An 18,988-nucleotide genomic window follows, 5' to 3' on the forward strand; every position below is an offset into this window, starting at 1 on the left:
GCTGCACACTGGTGGTGGATGAGGAGATCCCCCCCCATTGTGTAAAGCGCTTTGAGTGCCAAGAAATAATAAATTTAACGAATTATTATTAATTATTATTACCTCCCGTTTGCTTCATTCACCTAAGCAAACTTTTCTCAGAAATATAGTTTTATTGAGTCATGCGCCTACGGTAATATTGAAAAAAAATACTATTGCGGTATGACGGTATTTACAATATTGTCACATCCCTAATATGTATATATATATATATATATATATATATATATATATATATATATATATATATATATATATATTATGGTTTCACGATACTGGAATTCAGTACCAGACAATACTGAAACTATAAAAGCATTCATTTCCCACTAACATTTGAGGTCTATTGAGCACCTTCTTAAACAGCGCGGATTTGCCGTTGTGTTCACGTGCTCAACAGAAATGACTGTGATTGGCTGTGAAGGTCATCAGATCACTGAACTCTCCACTGTTTACTGAGGGTAACCACAGACCCAGGGACACTGGAGCGCTTTAAAGCCACGATTCATCAGCATATGTCAGCTTATAGACAAACCAGCTGATCGACGTGACTTTAAAACGCTCCAGTGTCCTTGTATCTGTGGTTATACTGGGTAAACATTGGTGAGTTTAGTGAACCGATGACCTTCACGGTCATTTCTGTTGAGCGTTTGAAAAAGTGTTCAGCGTTGTTTCAGAACGTGCTCAGTAGCGCTCAAATGTTACATTGAAGTTTTATATATATATATATATATATATATATATATATATATATATATATATATATATATATATATATATATATATATATATATATATATTTATATATATATATATATATATTTTTTTTTTTTTTTCCTGTGGAGAAAGTGAGTATTGAGTTTTTATTTCTGGAACTGGAGTGTTTTTTGCCTGTTGTTTATTGAAAAATATTTTTATTATTATTAAACTCCCCTGTATGTCTCCGATCGGTCACACAATTAGTCCCATATCCTTAAAACAAAGCAAAACTGTGTAATCATTTTGCATTTAATATATATTTACTTTGCTTTTTTGCTTGTTTTTCTTACAACAATCACTTATGGATTTTCAGGAAAGAGGAAGACAGCCTGGTGGCGGCCGCTGCTTTAGTGAGCAACTCAACCTACTACAGCACATCTGCACCCAAAGCAGAGCTGCTGATCAAGATGAAGGACATGCAGGACCAGAGCGTTGAACACAACTCAGAAGAGGAGCTGGAGGAGGACAATGAAAGTGACCTCGCCTGCAAGAAGGTACAAACACTTTGCGTTGTACAGTCGGATGGTTTCCTACCTACCAGTTGACTGAATCTAATGGCATTCTCTGTCTTTGCAGCACGAGTTGATTGAAAGTCTCAGTAAGAAGTTGCAGGTCTTAAAAGAAGCTCAGGAGAGCCTGCAGGAGGACGTGCAGGACAACAACGCTCTTGGAGAAGAAGTGGAGGCCATCGTACAGGGCGTCTGCAAGCCTAATGAACTCGACAAATTCCGCATGTTCGTCGGGGATCTTGATAAAGTGGTCAACCTTCTGCTGTCTCTGTCAGGACGTTTGGCCAGGGTAGAGAATGCCCTGAACAGCCTGGAGGAAGATGCTTCGCTGGAGGAAAGGGTGAGGATGTGGGAAAGCTTTAGGAGGCATACTGAATTTTATGACGTTTTTCAAAACTACACTAATGTGTAGTAATTTAATAAATCTACCATGTTGTGTGAGAACAACCTCTTTTGGTAACAATTTTTTAACTAAATTTTAAATGGACTCTAGAATATTAAAGTGCATTTATTTTCACACAGCTTTTATCAGATAGAAAATGGGCTTCACAAATAATCGAAAAAGTATTATATTCTCGATTCGGCCCTACAAACGATCTTAATTCAGCTTTTCTTCGATTCAGCCAATTAAATTCTTAAAGTCAGGAGAGAAGCATAAAGGTAGTCACACAAGTCTTCAGATTGTTTTATATAAGTTGCTCAGCAATATGGACACCTCCAAATAGTGTTAAAAGGGTCACATACTTTATTTATATGATACAATTCACCCCAAAACGTAATTTCTGTCATAATCTGATGTTGTATTTGCGGCTGCTGATGTTTGTTTACTACAAAAAGGATGCGCGCGTGCTCAAAAGTGATGTCTACTGTAGTGAACAGAACCTGCATAGGCTGTGCATAACAGAATGTTTCATTTACCAGTGTAAAAATGGTATAATAATGTTGTCAATGACAAATGACAAGCATATGTCTTAAACATTTCAACTTCAGAATTTTGAAGAGTTGTATTCTGCTGTCATCACTTTACTATGAATTAACAAACCTGACAAATTTAAAGTCTGTTCAGGTTCACCATTCTAAGCCTATACAAAATTGAGCATTTTAACCAACGGACCTACACATAGGCCTTATATTATTATTGTTGTTTTACCATATGTTTAATAACAATAATAATTGCCTACTTTTATTAACCCTTAATTTATAATTACAGAATAGTGAGAAAATCATTATCTTGATTTTAAGCAAACAAATAGTGATTCTTATTTAAGCCAGAATCGTGCAGCCCTAGACAGAAACACACAATGGTCAAAGACTAAAGGTAAAATTTTGGTCAAATTTACTAAAATCATTTTATATTCTTAGTAAGCATTTTAAATGCAAAGAAAGTGTCAACCTTATTATTTCAAATACCTGTTATGAGGGGAAAAGTGAAAACATTAAATTGATGTCCCATCTCAATTCAGCATAACAGATGTATTTATGCAAAAATAAAACAAAATATGTATTTTCACCAGTACTCAACAAAATATTTAAATTATTGTATATTTCAAATTATTTAAAAAATCTAGCTGACAGACTAGTTGTTATGCATGGTGGTAAAGTCATGATTAAATAATAATTTGGGACAAATATTTTTTTATGTCATCAAATGGCTCTTGTTACACACACACACACACACACACACACACACTATACTATATATATATATATATATATATATATATATATATATATATATATATATATATATATATTGTTACATTTGGAAAATATATATACAAAAGCTATTAAAAGAAACTTTGCTTTGGATGATTTTGACTGAATTATTCTATTAAGTCCTTTTGAAATAAGTTAGAACAATAAACAATTAATCTGTGAATTTAGGGTTAAAAGTTAATCCACTAAAAAAAAAGTTTGCTTTGGTCATCTTCAATCAAAGTCTGACCATTTTCTTCCACAATTGGAGAAGCAGGCAAAAAGAAAGCCTCGCCCCCTACTCAATATTCTGTTTAAGTTGAAAGTAAATCAACATACTGAAATAAAAGTCTCAGCAACTTCCATTTGATGCAGACTTTAACATGGAAATATTCATGCCCTCTCCACAGCGCACTCTGACAGAGAAACGCAAACTGCTGATTCGTCAGCACGAGGATGCTAAGGAGCTGAAGGAGAACCTGGACAGGAGAGAGCGTGTGGTCTACGACATTCTGGCCAGTTACCTGCCTGAGGAGAGTATGGCTGACTACGAGCACTTTGTCAAGATGAAATCCGCTCTTATTATCGAGCAACGCAAGCTGGAGGACAAGATCAAACTGGGAGATGAGCAGCTCAAGTGTCTGATGGACAGTCTCCCAATGGACCAGAGAATAATCAACTGACTGATTAATAAACACTGATCTAGAGCCAGTCTCTCTTGACGTCAGCCTAGGATTCCAAAGCAGTACTTAATAATGTGGTCCACTTACTGCCAGCGGAATTGCATTCAGGTCATATATTGAGTACTCCTTTACTGCCTCAGACATTTTGGCAAGACTTGTGAAGATCCTGAAAGTGCTGGGCATGTTCAGATGTTCACATCATGATTTGACCAAACCTGATTTTATAGAAAGTCGTTGTTATCCTCTATAGTGATTTTAATGCGTTCGTAAACCTTTAATGTTACACGACCCATAAAATTATATGGCGAAATCATAATAATCATCATCATCATTTTTAAACACCTTTCATTCAATTCCTTGACGTTTTTTGGATCCACGTGAACTCTTATTCTTGTTTTAAACCACTAGAGGGCAGTGAAAGACCTGAATCCCAATAGAAAATCTTCAAATCTCAGTTCCGTTCATTTTCCATCCAAGCTTTGCACATGCAAGTTGTGTTGCTATTTACACCAGGAGGTTGTAATTAACTTCTGAAAATGAGATTTTGGTGGTGCATTATTTCAAATGACTTGTGTCACCATCCTGGTCCTGTTAAAAAAATAATTCATTGATATTTTTTAGTAATTTATTTTAGCCTTTTGAATCTTTGTATATAACTAGTGCAGGCTAAGATTGTACTCTTTCACTTTATTTTTAGCCAGGCGAACTACCACTTTAGTCTGCACGCTTTTTATAGATGTGTATATCACCTTAAAATGCATTGTAACTTCAGAGTTAGAGCTGACTAAGTATTCTGTTGTTTGAAGAATATCAGAGACTTGCCTAAACTATATAATTTTATTCCAGTGCTTGTCTATAAAATACCCGCTGCCTTTTGCTTCAAGCTGTGTGTCTGTATTATTTAACGGTTCCATCTATACTGTGGTTTGATTTTTCTTGATGTCAGATTCAAAGTGATTACAGATCTAAAGTTATTACTCAGGAAAAAGCATCATATTCTAGTCTATAATATGTACATTTAAACACAGCTCATGAACTATTTGAAAAAATTTATTATTATTGCTATTATTTTATTCAGTTATTAAATGAATCTAATTTTATTAGATTTAATACATTTTCATTGCTTTAAATGTAAAGGAAGTTTATGTGTGATGATACCAGGCAAGTAGAATAGCATTTTACTAAATAGCCAATTAAGGACGACAACAACAGCAAAAAAAACAAAAACCTTCATAACCTCCATATTTTGTTCATTTTTGCTCTAATTTGTTTCCCATCAAACTCAAATTAATTAATCTGTGCTACAGTCCAGATTCTCTTAAAGAACACTGAAATATGCTAATTTTAGTTAATAAAGTTTTTAGGCTATTTTTGCAAGTCCGCAAGAGTTAAACAGTTGAGTTTTATCATTTTTGAATGCGTTAAGCTAATATCTCGGTCTAAAAGTCATAAGAACTTTTAGCTTAGCTTAGCAGACATCAATAAACCTGATTAGAGCATTAGCATCTTATGAAATATTTTTTAAAAAATTAATAAAAATTATAATTTTCCTATTTAAAGTCCCCAAGAAATCAAAACTAGCTGTATGATTTTGTTAGCTCACATTTCTAGTTTTGTGGTAAACAATTCATTTGTGCACGTCATTAGAAAAAAAGATTGTTTGCCCTTCTAATCTTTTTTTTTTATGTGTAAATGCACTTTTCTTTTAGTTAAATTGTCAGATTTGCTTATTGTCTTAGCAAATGGGCGTAGCTAACATATTTAATCATGCTGCTCCAACTGTCAGTTTTGACAACAAACTGAAATGGTGAGCAGGAGGAGGAGTCTGTTAGGTTGTAATAACTCTCCCTAAACCCTTTTCCCCATCTTTCTGAATAAAATGCCTACTTTACTACATCTATTCAGCTCGCAGTAGAAAAAACAAGCCACACCCACTGTTTTCTAATTTAATATACCGTTTCTCTCTGGGAACTGCGTCACAATATGGAAAAAAAATAAAATAAAGAAAATGGTCGCGGCTTCCAGGTCATGGGGACTTGAAAAGCTTGACTTTTCTGTAATTGCTTTATGAGCTAAGACCGATTGAACATTAATTGATAGTAATATAAATATCTATCAAATTTATATAAATAATGATTTATATAATATAATATAATATATAAATAATGACAGCACCTGAAAATAGTCCTCAGCTAACTATGTTAACAGCACTATGTAATGTCATTGTGCGTACTGCAGCCATGTTACAGCAGCAAAGTTACTTGCCTGTTACACAAGAATGAGAGTATAGTTCATAGGCATACCGGCCTAGAAATTAAAGACTTAGCATTGAAGCTGGAGGATAAGAGAGTTTTCAGATTTATTTCTAAAATGTTTTAATTCGTGCTCTGAAGATGAATGAAGGTAATTTATTACCGAAATTCCTTTTTTAATGAGCTAACACAAAAGATTATCTAAAAGCAACAATGCTCCACACCAAAATACAGTTTCTTAGTCAAAATGTATAAATAGGATTTTGACTGTCATAGATGTTCAATCTATAATTCTGAAAGCTAAACCTTTATGTGTTATATTGATGGCTATTTAACCCTTTGACTGAAACTCTACCAAACGGTTGACCATGTCTTTAGCATTTTTAAATAATGACTTGAGGGTGTCAACTAGCGACATTAGGAGTTAAGAAATGCAATTCAAACATTTTTTTTTTTCTTGGTGGGGTGGTTAAAAGAATAAGTATTATTCTTTTTTTTATTTTTATTTTTTTAAACAAACTGTGAGTCGAATTCCATTTACATATAATTGCTGCTTTAAAAGGGACGTTTTTAAGAGCTTTTAAAGCAAAAAATGTTGTCTTGTCATACAGAGGAATGTTGCTTTATACTGACACTCACTGGTCTGGAAGCAGTATAGCACAAACGTTCTTGGTTTCGGATACCATAGTAGAAATACCAGGTGTATCTGTCACCCAAGACTCTTTTATTATACCAAACGGAAATGTCTGTCTCACTTGTGGAGGTTTAGAGATAAATTGAATGGTATTTTCAAATGGCATTTAATAAATGGTATTAGTCAATTGTATGACTGCCACTGAATCCCATGTAAATATATAAGTACTTTTAAACATGCAATATTCTTTCATTATTTTTTATCAGATTATTAAACAGTTTCATCTAAAATGTATGTAACTTTTAATTTACTAGTTTATATTTTCAGTATCAGATCAAACAGTAGGAAGAGTGTTTCAGTAAAGCAGAATTTTTTTTCATTACTTTTTTCTTTTTTCATGAAGCAGTTGCTGGCAATGACTCTCATTATCTGCGTCTTAAGTAATATTTAACTTCAGATATAGTGTTATAGTCTTAGCCAATCAGGAAAGAGACTTTGACATATCTATGAAATCATGCAACTGTGGGCAGAACAAAACAAAAGCACATCTTACATAATACTGTCATATCCGTGCATATTTCTGATGGAACAATGTATAATAAATAGTCATCTCTACTCAAACATGTTATTATAAAATCTAAAAAGCAGAACTGTAACAAAAAAACTAACTTTTTTTAAAAGAAAACTTTTTTTTTTTTAATTTTCACTCCTCAGACGCCATATGTTTTCATCCTTTTGTGATGACACCATTCTAAAATTTAAAAAGCTTTTAGTTTTTTAAAAAAAATATGTTTATACTATTTATACAAAAATTATAACCTATTATTAATTTTACTTTAATATGGAAGTTTGTCCCCTTCATTCTCCAGTATGTCTTCCTTTGTGTGAACAGAAGAAAGAAAATCAAATAGTTCTGTGTAAAGTGATTTGAAAATTATGACAGTATTAACTTTCCCTTTAACGCTTGTCTCTCCAAATCTGACATTATGACAAAGGTTGCTGAGTGTAAGGGTGCTTTTAGCAAGTATATGTTTTTACAGATAAAACGAGGCAATTAGCTTATGCATATTGTACTTACACAAAGGTAAGTTCTCGACTATTTTTACCTCAAACATTTACCGTACGTCAAGCTGAACTGACCGTATAGACCGCAACAAACCATTCATGATATCTTAAAGAGACGTTTGAAGTTTATAATAACAGCAATGGGCCTACGGAAAGTCAATGAAAAAAACATTGGTAGTCATTGTTTTGCACAGACGTTCGTCGACGCCTTCTCTTATCCATTTATTGGATTTGCTACATTAATCATTAACCCCAGCTATGTTTGACTTGTACTGTAAATGTCTTTTCCGCTTGTGTCATATGAACGCTGAAGGTGAAGGGTTCTGTGTTTTGGATAAACTGTGACAATTTCAAAGATGCTTCATACATCAAACATGCTTCACAGGTAAGGGTGTGTTTGTTATTGTGTGATATATGATATTTGTGTACACTTTGACTTTACGAAACATCAGTTTTACACAACACTGACAGAGGTTACACTTCTAACGAGCCTTAGAGCCGCCTGGAAACACCGAACGAGTCGTATCAATAGAAGAATTATGTACAGATTAGACATTACATTAGCAACATACATGTACGTTTGTACATTTTTGCTGTATAATAGCCTATATTAAGGTAAAAACAGGTAAATAGGATGAAAACCCATAGAATCATATTTCTTTGTTAGTTTTCTTAAATGTTAATATGCAAATAGTGCTATTTGATGAAATATTTGCGAATTCATTGTCGCATGTCACAAAATTCTAAACATTGAGCAAAGGCAGGTTAAAACAAATCCTTGTTTTACTCTGTTTTTACAGAGGGGATTTTGGAAATCAATTTCTATCCCTGCAAATGTTAAAACGTACTGCAAATAGCTAGAAAAATACATTTCCCCCAAACAACTGTAGAATAAAATGCTATATGATAAGCAAATTGTGTATTAGATGAAATGAAAAAGATTTTTATATTGTCTTTAAAAAGTTAGTTGGCAAAAAAATAATTTTAATAACTTTTATTTTGTTTTCATAATATTATTAATTATTTTGCACGTGTCCTTGAGATTGCTGTCCACCCTGTCATGATGTGGTAAATGGCTTTAAAAAACCCTCTGATGTACTCGTTGGCATCCCCATCCGTTTTAACTTTCTTCAGAGGAGGCTAAAACATCTAATGTGCACATAGTAACTATCTATACCGATTCTTTTTTTTTTCATCAAATTGTGTTCGAAACTGAATGTCTATAGAGCTTAACATGTCAACCCTGTCATAGTGAAATATTAATTAATATAAAATCAATTCAGAAGTCAAAAATATAGCTTTTACACGGAGTACAAAAAAGCTCAAATAGAAAAACACTTTGCCAGCTGCAGGTAAAACATGTGTTGAATAAATGCTATCTTTAGCCAAAAATGTCCTCCCTGTCATTGTCCACACTGTCACAAATCCTGACAGGGTGGACATATGCATATTGACACTTTATTTATTTATTTAATATTTTGTTGTTAATTAGTTAATGTTTTATGTTAAAACACTTATACATACACTTACTACAGTAGTAGATGCAATACATGAATGGACAATCCGAACCTTTTGGCAATATCTTACTCAGTCTATATAAAGGATATCTTTTTAAATTCCATATAATGGAGCTCATTGACTGTTTGTAATAAAAAATGTAGCCCTAAGTATTTGTACATTTATGTGAATATCTGTATTTAATTATTTACCTTTTTCTAAAAGAGTGTTATTAAGGCATTTAACTTGAGTTTTCTCCAACATTCCCTTCACTCCTCCAGTACAATGTAAAGATTTACATTCATTAGCAAATTTATTTAAATTTAAAGGACAACAACTGCTTTTTTCCCCTTTAATTTGCATATTGATATCAGAAGATGCGACATGGTGGCTCTGGTTTGCAGTAATTAGTGAAAACAGAAGTTGAATTCTGGTAAACCTTTACAACTCTTTTATAGTAAGCCTTTAAATTTTCTTTTTGTGCCTGCTGTTTTTCAAATGTTCCTCTATATTTAGTTCATTAATAAGGCCTTTGGCCACCCTGCCATGGCAGTGTCCACTATGTCATCTTGTTTTTTATGAAAATAAACAACTTATTTATAATCTCAGCAAACATCTTGTGTGGTTTCTTAATAAACCAATGAGGACCAGTTACCATTGTTTGAAAGTTTGACAGAATATTTTATATTTTGGGTTTTATTTTGAAAAGAATGTGCAACGATTGCATATTTTATTGGGAAATAAATGTTTTGCCCATTATTTCATTATTATAAATTGACTTTTTCCATAATCTAAAAAGTTGTGATGGTAAAGTGACATTCCCTTTCTGAAAATATACATTTTATAATCACACTGCAATGAAAATATACTTATGCTACTTTGAATTTGTCCATGACAGGGTTGACACTATTTGAGCTTTTTTTTTTTTTTACTGTTTTACTGCTTGCAGATAAAGTGCAGGAGCTTATAGCATTAATTTCTTACAGCCCAAGGTCTAATTAATACAACTATGTGGTTAAACAAATAAAAAAAAAACTTTTATTTTTTGTTTTGAAAATGTTGATGTCTCAAAGGCACTTTATAGTGATAATGACCCATTAACATATTGCTGTAAAAACCTTGAGTAGCCTATGTTGATATTAATAAAACTGCAATGTTGATATGAGTAAAGGTTTAGTGTAAGCGCTGTTGAATTTGAGATTTTTTAATGAGAAAAGAACAATAATTAGCTAAATACAAAATAATTAAGAAGTTAATAACAAATTATTTCAGCTTTTAGGAATATGTATCACAACTGAAATCCAGACAAAACAAAATGATACATTTCTATTAAAAATGCCTAAAACTGTATTCTGGATGTTTTCACTATCAAAAAAATACCACATTCTCAACACTTACAGTTGTGTGCATGAAAAAAGTTAGGCATATAGCATGGATGAGCCACTGGGTGTTGGAAAAATGTTAAGGAAATCAATTCCCCAAAGCTGTATTCATTTCTTCCCACCTCAATTCCTGTGCGTAAAGAAACTGATTTTTGTAAATTACCTTTCGGCTTATCCTGGAACATTCCAGAACCCCATGTGTGCAAACCAGGCAGGAAATCTCTCTCTCTATTGCTCTCTCTCTCTCTCTCTATCTTGTTCTCTCTCTTTATCCTCTGTTTGGTCTTAAATGTGCACTCTTTTGCTTGACCTTCAGACCAGAATCTTTTTTCGCCTCTTTCCATTCTTTCTTTTCCCCCTACTTGTGCTATATGTGAAAACCATTTAGTTGCTTGACCATGCCCTATTGTGTCCAAAGGAAGCACTTTGTTTTTATTCAGACATTTACTTTTTGTGAATTGTCTTCAAGATGGCTGTTACTGTCAGGGTTGTGGCACAGCGGGATGCTGATTTTCAATCCAGTTTGCGTCATGTGCCAGTCCCATTCCCAGGGCATTCTCCGCTGTTTTTTCCTGTGTTCTCTCCACTGTCATTTAGTGGAAGGTACAAAGGCCCATTGAATGCAGTGTTGGGCATTTATAGGAAAATACAGTAAAAAGCTTAACAGTTATTTTTAATGGTATTTCCAACAGCTTAACATCATTTTCTTTTTTATTATATTGTTTATTTATCTCTGAAAAAGACAAAAATAAACACTCTCAGAAATAAAGGTACAGGAGTTGTCACTGGGGTGGTACCTTTTCAAAAAGTACTCATTTATACTTAAAGGGTTCATACTCGTACCTTAAAAGTATATATTAGTGTATATATTAGTACCTAAAAATTTTAAAAGGAACACTTTTGTACTTTTTAGGTACTATTATGTACCCTTGAGGTATTAATATGGACCTGTCAGGTACAAATTAATAGCTTTTGAAAAGGTACCACCCCAGTGACAGCTCGCGTACCTTTATTTCTGAGAGTGTGCAGCGGATGCCCTTCCAGCTGCAACCCATCACTGGGAAACACCCATGCACTCTCATTCACATTCATTAACCACGGACAATTTTAGCTTACCCAATTCACCTGTACCGCATGTCTCTGGACTTGTGGGGGAAAACGGAGCACACGGAGGAAACCCACACAAACACGGGGAGAACTTGCACACTCCATACAGAAATGCCAACTGACCCAACCAGGGTTCAGACCAGCGACATTGCTGTGAGATGATTGTGCTACCCACTGCGCCATCGTGCTGCCCCAATGCTTGTTTTACTAAATAAATATTCAATATTTTTGAACATTTGAAATATTTTTTAATACTTGGATTTGTACAATTATTATATGGAGTAAACATTATATGGAGTAGTTTTAAAAAAGGAGATGCATTTCTAGTTTTAACAATATTAGTTCTTTAGCACTTTAAAAGAAAAAACTGAATGGATAGTGCTCAATCTGGTTTTAAAGATACCAAAATGAAAGTTTGTTAAAATCTATCTATAATTTATATGGGAGGCAGTGGTGCAGTAGGTAGTGCTGTCGCCTCACAGCAAGAAGGTCGCTGGGTCACTGGTTTGAACCTCAGCTCAGTTGCCGTTTCTGTGTAGAGTTTGCATGTTCTCCCTTCCTTCGCGTTGTTTCCTCCGGGTGATCCCCCACAGTCTAAAGACATGCGGTACAGATGAATTGGGTAGGCTAAATTGTCCGTAGTGTATGAGTGTGTTTGTGGATGTTTCCCAAAGATGGGAAACTTGCTGGATAAGTTGGCGGTTCATTCCACTGTGGCATGCCTGGATTAATAAAGGGACTAAGCCGACAAGAAAATGAATGAATAAATAAATATATATATATATATATATATATATATATATATATATATATATATATATATATATATATATATATACATATAATACAAAAATGCTGTACTAGTACTAGTTCAGTATTCTTTAATAAACAGAATGTCAGAAGGAGCATTTAATTGAAATGTCTGTAATGTCATTTGATGCAACTGACAAAATGACTCATTGTTAGATAAGCTGATAAAAAAGTAATTAATTATTAACTACATCATTAACATTGTTTGATCAACAGGTCTGAAAATAATTAAATTACTCAATAGGGAATTTAACTGGACTCCATAATGCCAAAACTTCATATAAATCACATCGCCTGATCAATTAAGTTTAAAAGATTTATTTATTTATTTTCCCTTGGCTTGCTGTGAGGCAACAGTACTAACCACTGAGCCACCTTAACATAAGTAAAGTTTCACAAACTATATTAGAGAGAAGCACATGATATAATTGATTGCGGCTGGTCTTTCTCCTGCAATCATTTGTAAACCAATCGGATTATTCCAAACTCAAAATAAATAACCCATCTCACCTTACATCTCCATTTTTTTCAAAGAAAAAAAAAATCCCCACGGGCAGCGAGGTGGCGCGAGTGCTGTCGCCTTACAGCAAGAAGGTTGCTGGTTCGAGCCTCGGCTGGGTCAATTGGCATTTCTGTGTGGAGTTTGCATGTTCTCCCTTTGTTTGTATGGGTTTCCTCTGGGTGGTCTGGTTTCCCCCACAGTCCAAAAACATGTGGTACAGGTGAATTGAGTATGCTAAAATTCTCAAATTCGTAGTGTATGAGAGTGTGTGTGTGTTAATAAGAGTGTATGAATGTTTTCCAGTGATAAGTTGCAGCTGGAAGGGCATCCGCTGTGTAAAAAATATGCTGGATAAGTTGGCAGTTCATTCTTCTGTGGTGACCCTAAATTAATAAAGGGACTAAGCCGAAAAGAAAATTAATATATAAATGAAGGAAGAATCCCCCCATCCACCCCATCTCCCCCTTTTCCTCTTTTGCAATGGGGAGCTCTGAAGAACTACCTGATCTCGTTACCCCTTAAATGCTCATGGACCAGACGGGAGCCCTGCTCTCAATTATCTCCAAAGTTAGGGTTTTCTCCCAGGACAGCATGTTAAACCTGCTATTAATATCAAGCAATATCTAAAGGCTCGTACACAGCAGGACGCTTTTCGTTTGCGTTTACTGTCAGCACTTTTCAAGACGTTTTTCCGGATTCAAACCTAATCGATTTCACTGGCGTCAAGCAGAAGAGTTTGCAAAATCACTCCTTGATGTTAGATGGTGGTACACAACTTTAAGCTTCTCACACCCACTTTTAACAAAAGAAGAAGACAAAGTTGACATACTTGTTGTTATTGATTGTTCAAGTAGCAGCTCCAGCTCTAGCAATGAAGAAATGATTATTGTTCACCAGTGCAATAAGCAGCTTCACGTTTATATAGCCGCCTCTGGGCATCTTCTTTAATGTGCGCTCGCATTGACAGTTTTGCGCTTGAGCGCCTCCAAGTGCTCTTTACTGTAACTTCAGCAGCTCTGTGCTCGTGAACTAAAGTGCCAATCTGATTGGTGGAAAAGGTTTTAACGTCGTACGTCAAAACAAAAAAATAAGCATGAGGCGTTTTTTTTTTAATGACGCTTTTGCGCCTGGCGCTTTGCGTGTTGGTGTGCACGATCACATTGACGACCTTTATTTAGTCACGAGGCGCTAAACGTTGACTGAAAACACGAGCAAAAAGCGTCCCGGTGTGCAAGGGGTGTAAACTCTTGAATTATTTGGTTAAAAAGTCAAGTTAAACATTTTGAAGTTTTAAAGCAATGCAGATGGATTTCATACACACCCTATATTGACATTGATGAATTTCATACTCAGTTCTTTATTTCTCAAGCATGCGTAATTGTCATACAAATGTATCCATCTTTAGTTAATAAATGTAGGCCTAATTATTCTGCAAAATATATATTTTGACAGTTCAGAATAAAAGCTGTCTGAAATTTTCTTCTAAATAGATTTTTTTACTTTAGACCTAATGAAGGTTTAGAAATGTAAATTTGATGTAGGTTTAGAATATGTTATTGTGATTGCTTTTAAAGTAAGATCATTGAGAAGAAACACACAGGCTGAGGAAAATGCTAGATTTGGAAGAAAATTTCAGATGGCACATTTGATGAGGCTTCTACATCTAAAATCTTAATTTGTATAGTAAAAATACAATTTAATAATATAGTTGTATAGTGAAAATACAATTACTCTGCTTTTATGAATTGATTCACACTGAACTGTTTATTATTCATTTATTTGCCTTGTTTAATTCAAGTAAATTATATATAACTGCAAAAAATGACCTAAAAATTAACTGTAATTTTCTTTTTTCAGTGTAAAATAATCTAATTACAGTAACTAGTTACTTTGTAACTAACTACACCCAACACGGGAAATTTACTAAAACTATAGTTTTTTTACTGTGTTTTATCTGACAGAATTGGTGTGACTGAACTGCAGCCATGACCCCAAAGGACAGCTGCCAATCCTGAGGAGATTTGTGTTTCAGAAATGGCTTACCTGGCGCAATCTGTCCACCGGCAGTTTGCAGGTCTGGTGTTGGGGTTTGTAGCATGGATAATGACGGCCTCTGTTTCTGGCGTGAACGACTGGAGGATTTGGTACGTAGACAATACGACGGTCATCACCGGTGGAGTGGCCTGGGTGGGCGTTTGGAGGGCCTGTTTCAACAGCCACGTTTTGGACTCTGCGGAGATCTGCAAAAGCATCGGCCTTACAGATTCCTTCACTCCTCCAGAGATTGCAGCTGCTCAGGTGCTTTGCATGATCGCTATTGGCGTAGGGGTTGTTGCGAACCTGCTGGCTGGATATGCAGTGAGAAACGCCATCTTCGGGGTAGACGGTGGCCATGTCAGGTTGGCGTTTGTGATGGCGGGTAGCTTGTATTGGTTGACTGCCACGTGTTCGCTGGTCCCTGTCTTTTGGAATATGAGTTCGGTTCTGGCCAATCTCACTATAGATTTTCCTCCTGAATTTTACTTGCCTTCCACTCCTGTAAAACAGGAAGTGGGTCCTGGGATCGGAATTGGGATCGGTGCAGGTTGTCTACTCATTGTAAGTGGACTACTGTTAATGTGCTACAGGTATCCTAAAACCAAGATGCCTTTGAGTGAAGAAAATGGACATTTTGACAAAAGTCAAAGGAATGAAGGCTGTTTTGGTGTAATTAAAGAGAGTGTGGATGAAGGGATAATCAACACTGCCTTTGAAGCTTAGAAGCGCTATTTAAATCCATAACTGTATGGAAAGACTTTGAAAGATCTAAAATACTCATTTTGGACTGTTTGAGGAGAACTTGTTTATATCTAAATAGAATATACTTTATTTAAATTATTTTATTATAATTTGAATATTTCATAATTTAGTGATATGAATAAAGGCAAGCTGTCTGAATTGTATTGATATCAGTCCTATTACAGGTCGCATATCAACTTTTGTTTCTCTTATTTTTGTTATGTGATATGCAGGACACAAATGCTATGCTTGTTAAATGTATGTAGATATATTTCAAAAGTTTGGGGGGGTAAGATTTTGTTACCAAACCATTGTTTGTTTATTTATTTAATGAAAATACAGAACAAGCAGCAGACAGCTTATCACAAGCCTTATTTACATGTTTGTACAATAATGAAATCACTGCAATTTGAAAAACAGAATGATCCAGATTATCTGATTAAAAAATTTAGAATAGCTATAGAATATGTGACATTTGGAGACAGTTTCATTTGGGTAAACTGTGGGTAAAAATTCATTTGGGTAAAATGTGTGATAATACAGTATATGGACGTGCAATGCTGCGTTTGTCCAATCAGTAAAAAAAAAATCTAAATCAAGTGGATTGCATGGCACTTTATGAATACCCAGAAATTAATTCTAACCCAGTGTTTATTTTACGCAGTGTGAAGCATGAAACATGGAAACACCGATTATCATTGACACGGGGTTAACTATGGGACTTTTCACACTTAACACAGTTAACCTTGGGTCATATTAAACTCTTGATAAACAATATTCAGTTCTTTTTTCCATGATTTATACTACTCGTACGCAGGTGCGCAACTGCACATTTACTGATGGGTATGCGGCTTACTTACTGAACTTTTGCGTGCCCCCCTTCAATCCAACTATATTTTAAAACAGGCAAGTGATGAAATGTGGAAAATATTTCCATCAATAAATTAAAGATATATTTTCCTAAAGATAGCAATATGCTTCAAAAAATACAGTTTCGCAGTTCTGAGCACAACTATAATAATAGTATGAAGTAGTAAAAGGTATAATTACATTAAGCATGTTAAGTCGCAAAGAAATGCATCTCATACCACCCCAAATTTCTTCTCAATTTAATTTTCCCTTACTAAATGATTATAGCACCTTGACTAGCCTTGCTTTTGGACTTTTTGTACTACATTTGTCAAAACAAAATGATAGACATGGGAGTCCTAAAGGGCAAAAAAACATTGCAATTACTTCTCACATGCATACTGTGAGAAGTGTAAGGTCTGTATTTGCAAGAACAATTGACTGAAACTGCTAAAAGTGAAATAAAAAAGACTGTCAAATATTTAGTGTAAAAAAAAAAAAAAACAGAAACAAACTGTGTGAAATGTTCTATTTAATTGAAAGGTTATAACTTTGTTTGTAGCTAAAATTAAATTAGTTTTGAACTAAGAAGTTACCAAAAGGCCTGATGAATCAATATGATACATTAATTCATAAAAACATGTATATGGTATGAAAAATGGGGGAGATGGGTGGAATGATTTTTTAATTTAATAAAATACAATATTATATGCGTATAAAATGCTAAATAAACATTTTTAACAAAAAAATAAATATATATTATTTGAAACTTTTAATATGGATAGTTTCAAAAATAGTTTTGGCACAATGGCGCCCCCCATGTCTGGCGCCCTTATGCGCCGCATATACTGCATACCCCCTTTTTGCGCCACTGCTCGTACTTTATCCATGATGATACTTAATCCTGCATAGTCATCCTCTTACACATGAATCACTTTCCTAAAATATCTTTGCTTTAAACATCCTTTTTACTTACTTTTATTAATGTAACTGATTGTGTGAACACAGCATGTGACATGTTAACATAAAGAATTGCACATACTCATATTCTATTTAAAGCTATACTAGCAAGTGTTTCTATGAATGAATTTTACTGTAAAAGTAAGAATCAATTGGTCACTCCATTGGTTCACCAAATTCACATAGGTTTACATGGACACCAACAATTCGATTTTAATGTGACTAGGGCTGTGCAAACAAATCGATTTATCCAACTATCAGGATAATTTCTTTCACGATAGTGTTTTGATAGTCCAACCTGAAGTATTGATGCAAGTTGTGCCAAACAACCTCCTCCTCGGCTCCAGTATATGTCGCTATCAACAAAACGCTAAATAGTACAGTATCAGAGGTAATCAAGAGTGAGCATGGTGGAACGCTATTGGGGGGCATACATGAAATGTTACCGAGTAAAAGTGAAAGCGCCAAACTGCAGTTGAAGTCAACAAACTAAAAATTAAACACCCGAAACTACATGAAACTCCAGAGGAAATGCGGATAGTGTGGTGACGCAATGACGTTAATCAAATTATGTGCTAACATGTAAAATGGGATCATGAAAGAAACATTCAAAAAGCAACTCGTGTAAACACCTTTAGCTTATTATTATTTTAGGCAAATAATTCGATTACTGATGTCCATTTAAATGTAATCATTGTTTCAGTCACTGTCTAGGCCCTTTAAATATTAGGAACATAATTGGCTGTCAGTTGCTAACTTGCTAAGCATCTCGATTTTTTTAAACAGTGTTGTTTTACACTGCACAAGGTAAAAGCTGTTAAGCCACTCCACAGCAGTGTTCATGACCCTAAGGTAAAATGCAGTGCGAACCCACATCTAAATTACAAGTGTGAAAAGTACATTTACACCGTGAAACACTTTCTGAAAATCAACAATTGCCTCTATCTTGTGATTTATTGATGTTTTGCATTTATGAATTGCATCATTGGACCTTGATCTCTGCTTAGACAATTTTGAAGTTAACAAAGTGCCATTTATTGACAGTTTAGTTGTATGAAACAATACATTGTATAAGAAACGGGACCATGAATCACAAGAACAAGCCTCAGGTGTCAATATTTGGAGAAAGAGTTTTGTACATCATATGAAAGCCGAATAAATTCGCTTTCAATTAATTCTGGTTTGTTTGGATTGGATATCATTCACTGTAAAGACAGCAGGGTTTCACACAATTTATTCATGTCCCAACACAAATTGATTAAGCTAACTTAACACTTTTAACAAATTGTGTGGATTGTACATAAAACAATTAAGTTGTCCTAATGAAATCTCAAGAAGTGTGTTGTTTTAGCTCATTTTGAATTAGCAAAAATGTTTTTGTTTTTTTGAGTGTTTGATCGATATACAACCTTTTAAAAATCTATAATATGAGGTTTCAAAAAAATTAATATTGAGAAAATCATCATTAAA

General features: G+C 34.3%; 2 protein-coding genes across 27 annotated transcripts in view; both read left to right on the plus strand.

The window, feature by feature from the left end:
• Positions 1-4,565, plus strand: part of shroom2a (shroom family member 2a) — a 79,847-nt gene extending 75,282 nt beyond the window's left edge. For all 26 annotated transcript variants that reach the window (XM_017356632.3, XM_017356634.3, XM_017356633.3 and 23 more), the window contains 3 exons: positions 1,109-1,289; positions 1,372-1,644; positions 3,410-4,565. In XM_017356632.3, the coding sequence (XP_017212121.1) occupies positions 1,109-1,289; positions 1,372-1,644; positions 3,410-3,682 (727 nt within the window). In that variant the 3' untranslated portion in view covers positions 3,683-4,565. The remainder of the gene's footprint in view (positions 1-1,108; positions 1,290-1,371; positions 1,645-3,409) is intronic.
• A 3,361-nt stretch (positions 4,566-7,926) lies between these two features.
• Positions 7,927-18,693, plus strand: cldn34a (claudin 34a). Its single transcript, XM_692189.11, has 2 exons — positions 7,927-8,018; positions 14,893-18,693. The coding sequence occupies exon 2, from the start codon at positions 14,966-14,968 to the stop codon at positions 15,689-15,691; it is 726 nt and encodes a 241-aa protein (XP_697281.2). The 5' UTR covers positions 7,927-8,018; positions 14,893-14,965; the 3' UTR covers positions 15,692-18,693.
• Positions 18,694-18,988: the final 295 nt, after the last annotated feature.

This window comes from Danio rerio, chromosome 6, assembly GCF_049306965.1.
Source record: "Danio rerio strain Tuebingen ecotype United States chromosome 6, GRCz12tu, whole genome shotgun sequence".
Taxonomy (NCBI): domain Eukaryota; kingdom Metazoa; phylum Chordata; class Actinopteri; order Cypriniformes; family Danionidae; genus Danio; species Danio rerio.